At 43.9% G+C, this 10791-nt stretch overlaps 1 protein-coding gene and 1 long non-coding RNA gene across 2 annotated transcripts; both read left to right on the forward strand.

Annotated features, from left to right (window-relative positions):
* Nucleotides 1-4498: 4498 nt before the first annotated feature.
* Nucleotides 4499-5495, forward strand: LOC119007689. Its single transcript, XR_005071194.1, has 2 exons — nucleotides 4499-4724; nucleotides 5137-5495. It is a non-coding gene; the product is annotated as an uncharacterized LOC119007689 (long non-coding RNA).
* A 2159-nt stretch (nucleotides 5496-7654) lies between these two features.
* lbx2 (ladybird homeobox 2) lies at nucleotides 7655-10540 on the forward strand. Its single transcript, XM_037077299.1, has 2 exons — nucleotides 7655-8751; nucleotides 9456-10540. Exons 1-2 carry the CDS (start codon nucleotides 8427-8429, stop codon nucleotides 9917-9919), a joined length of 789 nt encoding a protein of 262 aa, XP_036933194.1. The 5' UTR covers nucleotides 7655-8426; the 3' UTR covers nucleotides 9920-10540.
* The last annotated feature ends 251 nt before the right edge of the window (nucleotides 10541-10791 follow it).

Below are 10791 nucleotides of genomic sequence, written 5' to 3' on the forward strand. Positions count from 1 at the left end.
GGCATCAGAATATTAATGTCATTTTAAGTGACCCAATGAACGCGTCACATCAGACTTACTTTTTTTCTGAGTTTGTCTCTTTTGTTGAAATGTTGAACTTTCTAAAACATGTCGCCCAACAACACACAATGTAACGTCATCTCATCTCAGCACTGCATATGTACTTAAAGGTTGTCTGACCTTCCCAACACCCGGCTATTACTCTCCTGTGAGTCTCCATCACCTCTGCAGACCTCCGCCCCCCTTTTTTTCCACAGAAATTTTGTAGCATTAATCCCACAGATCAGGTGGGTTTTGTCAACGTGTTAAACTTTAATACTTTGGGTCATTTATCTTTACGGCCAAACTCGGGGTCTGTCAGCAACCAGACGAGCTATTTCCTCATTTGGTTTGGGAGCAAAGTGGCGCAGGAGAGAGCAAACGGGGGGGAGGAGGTGGTGGTGGTGGTGATGGAGTGGAGTGGATTCGGGGGGTGTAGAGGGGGTCGCTGTTCACCACTTAATGAATTCCTGATGTGAAGAAGGAGAGGAAGACTTGGCGGAGGGGTAGAGGGGTGATCTTGGAGGTCGAGGCGCCACACCATGTAAAGAAAACGACGCCCCTCCAGAGAGGTGGCTTCACTTGGTCATTTCTGTTTTTCTTGTTTGGACTAGCTCGTGAGGACGCCCGACGATGTGCCCCTCATTACGTCTGGGACGCTGCATCAGGGACCCGCCGGGCGCCCAAGTGGACAAGGATAGAATTGCAAGTGATTAATTTGTGGAAAGCTCCCCTGGAACGTGGTGTGCTCTCTCAAGCATTTGTCTTCATTTGCCAAGATATGTACAGTGACATGAGAAGAAAGGCCTTCAGAGGCCGTAGTTTTTCTCATGTTAGGAAACAACAGTTGAGGCTTTAGTGAAACATTCTTTATGTTGACTGAGCTTGTCGCTTGTACATTTGCTCGTGTTCACACGCTGCTGAAAAAAACACAATTTTCTGGGCTCATTGAGCAGCTAAAACTGTGGAACTAATGTGTCGTAACGCTGCTTCCAACATTCACTTTTGTTGTCTGCACACAAGTGAGTGAAATGTCAGTGCTGTGTTTCACTGGTGTAATTACAATATGAATACAAGTGTGTCTGTGACTCAGGAGGAATGAGACAAAGGGAGGATGAATTAGAGCCGTTTCCATTGGAGTCAACGTGACTGTATGTGGATCTGATGTTTATACTGATTTTACATCATTATGTGTAAAATCAGTAGTTTTGTTGCTTCTTTCACTCAGTCAACAAAGAAAACCATTTATCTGCAACAATACACAAATGTGTTCGTTAAAGTGCTGCAGCTAACGATTAATTGCATTATCAATTAATCTGCTGATTCTTTTTACCATGAATTGATTCATGATTTAGTCGACACTCAGTGTTATAACCGCTCATCACAGGTTCCCAGAGCCTGAAGTGACATCTTCAAATTGCTTCTTTTTTAGTCAACAGTCCAATATATGACAAAGACGCATCACATTTAATAGACTGGAAACAGAAAAATGTTTTTGACTATTAAAAACACATTTTCCTTACAACAACTCATCAGTCTATCAACTAATAATAGCAGCTCTTAATAACGTGAGTTCCATTTGTTGGAGCTGGAATGGGATGACAACATTTCTACAGATCAGTGGAATAAGATTGTTTTATTTGTTTGACTTTACCTGAACAATAAATACATTAAATACATTACAATAATAGTTTTCAGGCTTTTTTTAGGCCAATTGAACATAAAATTGAATGTTAAACCTAAAGAAGTGTAAAGTGGTGAAATGAAGAAACATTTTAAACATGTGTGGTTTACAGAAACACTGACTCTGCTGACTGGAGGCTGCAGGGAGGCTGACACAAGGGCTGCTCAGTTGGTTGTAATCTGCACGCACACAGCTGGACGCCACTGAACCTGCACTCTGGACCGTTAACACTGCTGTAATGTTAAATGCAAACATTTACAATGTAGAGGTTAGAGACCCAGAAGGTGTGTTGAGAATCAGAGTAGGAATGTAAAATACTTAACCAGCTTTTTCTTCAGTGCCAGTGATCCTGAGGTGACATCACAGCATACTCTGAGTTCTACTCATTGTGTAATGAGAACAAAACAAGCAGCAGCCAGTGAGTCTGTTACTAACAGCGTCAGTGTTTAATGATGTTTAATTGTTTAATGATGACTGTCGGTAGATCAGAGGTCAGTCTCTGCTCTGCACTCCTGCCTGTGGAGCGTTTGTGTTGTGGTTGTTACTGATCACAGAGCAGCTCAGTGGCTGACTCACCTAGAAATAGGTTGTGTGTGTGTGTGTGTGTGTGTGTGTGTGTGGTCAGTGACATGTAGTTCTCAAAAGACAGTAATTGTAATTTGAAAAAGAAATTGCAATTGACCCCAAAGATTGATTATATTATTCATAAATCTGAACTGAAGATCCAGCAGCTGTAAAAGGTTTGTGTACATTGATGAGATCTGAGTGATATCTCAGCGTTATATTCACTTGAGAAACACAGAAAATAATGATTTAATATTTCTAACTATAAGTTGCAGGAGTGCTTATAATTAATAAATAAAGATAAATGTGCAAGTAAAAACACAATTGACTCCATCATCATGTCAACCAGCATCCCTCAGCAACAACATTTCTTTTTCAATGCGCTTTAATAAAAATGAGCGAGGGTTCATTTTAGTTGCTCGTCTTGGTCAAGCTGGCTTTGTGCTCACACACTGACGTCAGCATTAGAAGTGTAATGTCTGGTATCAGATTCCAGCTGTTCCTCCAGTCACTGGGCTAATCACACAGTAATGAAGCTAATCAAGAGTCCAACAGAAGAAACATTCAGCCTCAGTGCTGTAATCCTGCTTAAAACTCCACATATCCTTCTTTCTGATCTTAAATAGGCCCTGGTGGCCCATTAGAGAGCAACGAGGACGACCACAGTGCACTCCCTGGAGAGGGAGTGTGTGTGTGTGTGTGTGTGTGTGTGTGTGTGTGTGTGTGTGTGTGTGTGTGTGTGTGTGTGTGTGTGTGTGTGTGTGTGTGTGTGTGTGTGTGTGTGTGTGTGTGTGTGTGTGTGTGTGTGTGTGTGTGTGTGTGTGTGTGTGTGTGTGTGGGTGGGTGTGGGTGTGTGTGTGTATGTGTATGTATGTGTGTGTGTGTGTGTGTATGTGTGGGTGTGTGTGTGTGTGTGGGTGTGTGTGGGTGTGGGTGTGTGTGTGTGTGTGTGTGTATGTGTATGTGTATGTGTGTGTGTGTGTGTGTGTGTGTGGGTGTGGGTGTGGGTGTGGGTGTGGGTGTGGGTGTGTGTGTGTGTCTGTGTGTGTGTGTTCCATAGTGTTCAGAGGTGTTGGTGTTTGTTTAGGAATCCCTGCAGCTCAGTACGAGTCAGCCGGAGGAGCAGTGTGTTCAATGGGGAAACAACAGTTTATTGACTTCATCCATGTGTGATGGGAACAGCTGTGTGACGCTCGCAGGCCGGGATCTCTCATATGTTGCAGTTGGGAAATAAAAATCTAACATTAACTTTGGAGAGGAGAACGACAATGCATTTTCTGAAGAGCACTTCCTGAGGGCGCTAACTAACTAACCCTCGGTCATGCTGCCAGCTAACCAACGACACACATTTACCACTACAGAGACACAAACGCTGGTTAAAGGCTCGCTAGTGAATTGTCAACTAATGATCAAACCTACAGAGTGAAATATTTTTCAGTGAAGAGAAAATGAAGACATGTCAAATACAAATGTCACAAATGTAAGGTAACTAAAAATATAATATAAAATAAAATATAAAATAATATATGTGCAAACGTGTCAGTGGAGCTGAGAAAGGCTACTGCCAATTTTAAAACTGATGATTTCTTTGAAATCTTTCTTTCTGTGGTTTGATCCAAACTGCTGCATCACCAGGTGATTCTAATCCACTGTCAGCATTTACTGTTGCATTGTGGGAGAGTTCTGTCCACCAACACTGCCTTCAGAAATCCAGAGATTTAAGTATCAAGAGAATATTTGAAGTGCTCTGCAGAAGTGTTCAGATATACAATATATAGAATGAGGGTGAGATACATGTTACACTGTCAAGTAGAGCCGAAGCGATCAATAGTAATAGTAATCAATATTCAGTCAACATATTATTTTGCAACAATTTTTAGAAACAAATCTTTGTTTAAGGTTCTCCAGCCAGAAATGTTCAAAACTCTGTTTCATCGTCTCAGCTGTGATGACTCATCGTCCTGTCGCCTGACACTCAGCTGGACATCTTTATCTTTATTCATATGTATTATTATTATTATTATTATTATTATTATTATTATTATTGATTTAATAAAACACCGTCAGCTCCAAATTTAGAGGGGAAATAGATCAATTCATCAAGAAAAACGGGAATCCCGCACATGAAGACCAAAGTGTGTCAGTTAGTGAAACAAACGCACGCGGAGGATACAGGATGTAATGGAACTCCTTGGTTGGAGACTGATGGCCAATGAGAGCTGAGGACGTCATTTTCGTCGCGTCCAAACAGAGTGAAGCTGCTGAAGATGAGCACCTGTGCGTCTCAGCTTCAAACCCGTAAGGGTGCGTTCGAGGACGGCGTGAGAAGATCGAAATCAAGACGCCAGTAAGAACTCTGACGCGTTAGTCATTTGTGATATTGGCCTGATAATAAAAGCAGAGAAGCACAAAACACTCCGGAGACGGAGGCAGGCAGGTGGGATGCGTCGGAGGACGCACACATTACGATGATTTATGTCCTGATATGACGTCAGATAAATCCTCTCTGATCCAGCCTGCGTGCTCCCATATTTATTTTTCATAGTGTTATTTTTATTTTAAAGCATTCGCCTTAACTTCCTCATGAAAATAACATTATTTAAATTGTCAATCTGAAATTCTGCACATTTTCATTAGAAGCTACTCGTTCAGTTTAACATCAGTGAAGTGAACAGAGGCGCGGAGCCTCGTCACCTGGATCAGGCCTCAGTCGGCCGCTCGGTGTGTTTTCCAGTGGAAACAGCTCCGGTTGAGAATGGAAACAAACACACCCACTGCGCCCTGGGCAGCCTTCTCCTGTATCATGTTATAGTGAGAGGCGTTTACAGCTGTTTTGTTTCATAATACAGGACGACACGCAGCGCTGAGAGCTGCCTGTTCCCGGCAGCAGCAGCAGCAGCAGCAGCGGGGACAGAGACGCAGCCTGGCGGCCTTCACAGACCAGCTGAGTGCTGATCAACACACAGATAAATCCCTTTTCTTTAGGGACACCATAAAATCACCTGAAGGAATGTGAGTGTGAGCGGCGGGTTTACAGTGACCTGACTTCTGTCTCCAGTGGAACGAGTGTTTGGGAAACATAATTATTCCTGGCCCTGTGCGTGAACTCGGAGGCTTTTAATGCATTTTTATTTATTCATTTTTTACCGTCAGAACGAACTGTGATATATTTGTTAAAATTCCTGTAATAAATCTTTGCATGAAATAATTACCAGCTGCTTCTTTCTCTCGAGGAAAATGTATTATGATTTTATTTCTGAGATAATTTATTGAAAAACTGTGAAAAAAGCTGTGAAAAAGCGCTGCGCTGCAGATTTCGATTGAATTGCTTTCAGGTATTTGTGCTTTTATTTTGTAATTAACTTCCTTCAACTAACTGCCTTCGGGGAAAAAAAAAAAGCATCAGAAGAAAAAGTCAGCTGAGGCTGAACAGGACGAGGCTGCGCGGCTCGCTGCAGTAACGCGTCACCGCGCTGTAACTAATTACATTTCAGGATCATTACTGCAGTTGTTGCACGTGTCTTCACCTGGAGCTCAATCGGAGCGATTTGAATGAATTCGGTGATTAATGACTCAGTGTGACCTTCAGCGGCCGCTCCGCTTCTCGTCTCCGCTGCTTTGATCGAGCAGTTTGTTAAAAGGTTGAGCTGGTGAAACACTCCTCATAGAGAGAGACGTGGGTAATATCCCGTTACCGTGGCTTCATGTAACGCAGAGTAACGAGGACTGAGAGGAGGCGAGAGCGAAGCGAGTCATCCAATTAAATCCCTCACGAGCTGATGATTGATGGTGTCAGCTGCTCCGCTTCTGATTAACGTTTCAGTTAAGAAAAAAAAGAAACTTTGTGAGCGTCACTTCAGACCTCACAGCCCACTGGAGCGCAGTGTCCGGAGGGCGTTGGGTTAATAACGCACAGCAGCCCGGCCCGGACGGTCCGCAGTGCCGGGACACTTTCATTGTTCTGGATGTCAGATGTGTTCTGATGAGAGTTCACAGTGAAATAAAAATCTCCTCTCACGGGCCTGCAAGGACAGAATCATCTAAATCCAGCTGAAGCATCAGAGATGATTTCTTCTGATTAAACATCGAGTCAAACGAAAATAAAATCTAACATCATGGCGGCTGTTTCTGTAAAATATGACTTTTTATTTGTGTGAATTTTTTTTTTTTTTATCATTTTAAAAATGATTTGGAAAAAAAATGAAGTTTCAAATGTGCAAAAAAAAACAAACTTATGAATTGGAGTGTAAAAGATAAAAGCTGCACTTTGATCCAAACCACGCGTGTTTCTGCAGAAACAGAATATTCCTCCGCAGACTGCTGCTCGTTATGGGGAAATATATATTCAAAGGCTGGACCTCCGAGGCGGCTAATAGAATGTCCTGCTGGTTTATAACTCTGTCCCTACACCAGCGTCACCATATGCTCCTGCTGGCACAGGACTCTCCGCAGCGGCAGGCTTCATCCAAACGGGGCCGAATAATGTGATTGTGTTTAAGAAAATACTAGAAGGTCTCCAGCGTTTGATTCGTTCAGCCTCTGGCCGGTGTCAACAGCTGGCACATTTATTATAATCCGACAGAATGTGGCCAATTTAAATCCCCGTTTACCATCAAAGGAAGATTGTGTTCCATTTCATGAAAATGTCTTTGAGCTGATTCTTATTTTCATCTATTTATATTTACATTTTCAAATCTATATTTCGTTCATGCCTGCAGGTTACATACAATCTCTAAAATGCATTACAACGAATAAAACAAAAAGCAAACGCTGAAATAAAGCTGGGAGTGTTTCCTCGGAGCAGACGTACCTGCCGCTCCTCGGCGTGCAGCTCGTCCCCGTGTCGTCTCTCTTCACATCCCGAAGCCGCATCAGGACAGCTGCCGTACTCCGTCCTCAGACTCTGAGCCGCGGCAAGGCGTTTATTTTCCACATGTTCCACGCTAGCGCATTAAATGACAATGACACAGTGCAGGTTTTACCTGCAGGGTCACACTGAAGCACGAGTGATACACCACGGGGGGAAAAGATGAGACGCACGAACAAAAAATGAAGCAGCAGCAGAAAGAATTTAAACCGTCAGATGAAACGAGTGTGTCTTCTTTTTGTGTTTTAAAAGACATACACAATATATAAGACTGTGTGGCTTCAGCCATTTTATAACTCCCAGCTGACTGAAGTGATATAAAAATAAATATGAAAGTTTGTATTTTGACTTGAGATGAGATTGTCATAAAGAAGAAACAAACATCGAAGAAAACCGAATCCATCACCTGTCCTGCTCAACAGTGGCGTTACCTGAACAGCTTCTGCTCACCTGCAGGCAAATCATTTTAATAGGCTTCAAATCATCAGCTCCGTAAATGTGCTCATTGTGGTTATTTTCAGCCAAGGTCCCGTTCAACATAGTGACTAATGCGCACATTACGCATAACGCACAATGCGTAATTACGCACGAAAAATGACAAAATGAATATCACGGCTGGAGACCATTGTTGGCTCGCTGTTCCTCCAAACTTTTCCATAATGCAAAGAAGCTGGTGACTGTTTTTTTTTTAATTTGTTTTTTTTTTTTTTTTAATGGCCACTAACTCTCCCTTTCTAGAGGAACACACCAGCAGAGGGAAACAGATGCATAAACATTTCAGGGCATCTTTCTTCCTCGGCAGCAACAGACTCCTCCTATTCCCACGTCCAATTAGTTATTATGGTCCGGCCCTTTAAGACGCAGCAGCGGGTCAGCAAGTAGTGTAGTGTTTCTCTAATTGAACTTCGCCCAATCAACAATAGCTCGTTAGCAGTCGCTTTGTGTTTCTTACTGCTTGAGACTGAGACTGCTTTTTCCCCTTGCTGGGATTCACCCCCCTCTAGTCTGTTACTGCATAAAGATCTACATGGAGCTTGGCAGAGGAACTGCGACTCTGTGAGGGGAATACAGTCCGGCTGCCTTTACAACTACGCCCGAAGCATGGTTATTTTGGAGCAAAGCTCTCCTGCGAGCTAAGTTGCTGCATTCAGCTTTGAGCGTCAAAATATAGAGGGGCTCTACGAAAACGCCGAAACGCTTGTGGACGCTTGAAAACCGCCTTTTGAATGATATAACTAACTTTTCAGGAAACAGCGTTTCTTCGGGACTGCGATGACCTCCAGTAAAGACATGAAGGCAGGTTCTGTGTTACAGTCCGGCGCTGACGAGAGGAGACGGGCTCCCCTGGACCAGCTGCCGCCGCCGGCCAACTCCAACAAGCCTTTAACGCCGTTCAGCATTGAGGATATCCTTAACAAACCCTCCGTAAAGAAGTCGGTGGCCGCTATCTGTCCGCCGAGAGTGTTGGAGAAAGTGACGGGCTCCAACTCTGCGAGGAACGGGATCACCACTCCCTCGTCGCCGCTGTGCGCGCTGGAGGAGCTGGCCAGCAAAACGTTCAAGGGTCTAGAAGTGAGCGTTATCCAGGCAGCGGAAGGTAAAGACACGCCGTGTTAATGCGAAATATTACATTCAGGACGGATTAAACTCCTTTAAGGCTGTTTCTGAAGGGGAGCAGGCTCCATAATCAGCAGCCACCGCAGAGAATCGTGCTCGCGGCGCTTGTTTTGAGTCTATATGTGGAAATTCTCGACAGATGTGAAGGAGTGCGTACATATAAGAAAACAACAGGGAAATGTCACATTTCCGCAGTTTCAGAGGCATGCATGTAATCTGTGAAGTGCTTCAACTGGCTAATAAATTGTTCTGTGTGCTGTTAAGAAGTCAATCAGCCATCATGGCCTCCTCCATGCAGCGCTGTTGGATAGAAAATGACAGATCAACTGTAATGACAGACTGAAAATGTACATTTCTGCAAAACAGTGAAAACAGAACGTGAAATATTTGGTGAAATTCTTGTTTTTAAATATTGTGAGGAATTCTGGATTTTGGGGATGAATTGTGTTTTCTTTTTCATTGGACATTATTTTTACAGCATGTTGACAGCATTTTAAAATGATCAGCTCCGCGTGTCCAGAGAGAGAGTGAGGCAGACTGAGCATGTAGTAGACCCGGACCGGCCCGGCCCGGCCCGGACCGGCCCGGACCGTCAGCTCTGCCCTCTGAGCTGCTCCAGGTTGAGAGAAAATGACCCTCACGTTGTTTCATTCCTCCTCTCTGTGTTCTTCTCTCACCTCCAAGGTCACGAGCACGTCAACGCTTTCGGACAGAGGCAGGCGTCGAAAAAGAGGAGAAAGTCGCGGACGGCCTTCACGAACCACCAGATCTACGAACTGGAGAAGAGGTTTCTGTACCAGAAGTACCTCTCACCGGCCGACCGAGACCAGATCGCGCAGCAGCTGGGGCTCTCCAACGCGCAGGTCATCACCTGGTTCCAGAACCGCAGGGCCAAACTCAAGCGGGACCTGGAGGAGATGAAAGCGGACGTGGAGTCGCTAAAGAAAATCACCCCACAGACGCTGCAGAAGCTCGTCAGCATGGAGAACATTGAGGAGCAGCAGGGCGGAGGCGGCGAGGCCAGGTCGCCCAGTATCTCCCCGACCTCCCAAGGACACCGGGCCTTCCCACAGTCCCCCTCCTCATCCAGAGACCAAACCACGGATGAATTCTCGGAGGACGACGAAGAGATCGAGGTGGACGACTGACAGTCAGGAGAGCTGAGCGGTTTTCGTAAGCGACGACGACGAAAGAATATTAAAAGGGGGCATTTTTTTCTTCTTCCCAAACTTTTGCACGGATATTGACACAAAGGAGAATATTTACATAAAAAAAAAAAAAAAAAAACATTTCAGGAAAGTTCTTCTCTCCTCCTCATTTCTTCTTTTTTTCTCCATTTTAATTTATTAATCGGACTCGTAAAAACTTCCGAGTGTGTCGTTTAAAGGCTCAGCACATCCGAGGCGGATCTGTTCGGCCCACAGGCAGACCGAACTGTTCTGGTGCCGTGAGACTCACAGTTGTGTAAGCATTTTAATTCTGTTCGTTTCCACAGGAGGGATGGAAAGAATGTTTTTTTTCATTTATCCAATTTTTTCCCGATTCTGCCAAATATTTAAGTGAAGCCCATTTTTGTTCAGCGTCTGTGCGCGTCCATCCCTCCTGAGGTCTAAATTAATTTCCCGTGTTGTCCGGACGGAGCAGAGTCTCTGCAGGCATGCAGGCCTGTCGGCGGCCGAGTTCTGTATATAAACCAAACATCATATGCGATAATTTTATTGTAACATTCTATTTAATCAGCATCTATGTAAATAAAGGTTATATGATATTTCAAAAAGCTTTCGGCGGGATTCGATGTGTCATTGTGCATAAAAATTACATTTTAATTACATTTTAGATTTACTAACGGTAAATTACAATTTGACAATATTGTGATCGCAACATAAATATGATTTAAAAGGGCAGTTCCTACCACTTTGACAAGGACACTTAAAGGAATACTTTAATGTGTAAACTGCACCTATAGGAATGCTGAAGGAGAATATGATCAGGACTAATGTGTGGATGTTTCCAGAGGCAC

The sequence above is a fragment of the Acanthopagrus latus genome, chromosome 18, assembly GCF_904848185.1.
Source record: "Acanthopagrus latus isolate v.2019 chromosome 18, fAcaLat1.1, whole genome shotgun sequence".
Lineage (NCBI taxonomy): Eukaryota > Metazoa > Chordata > Actinopteri > Spariformes > Sparidae > Acanthopagrus > Acanthopagrus latus.

Excerpts from the sequence above, each read along its gene's own strand:
- lbx2 (XM_037077299.1), top strand. The coding sequence starts at position 8,427 with ATGACCTCCAGTAAAGACATGAAGGCAGGTTCTGTGTTACAGTCCGGC. Across the intron at positions 8,752-9,455 it reads CGTTATCCAGGCAGCGGAAG|GTCACGAGCACGTCAACGCT; the intron begins GTAAAGACACGC and ends CTCACCTCCAAG.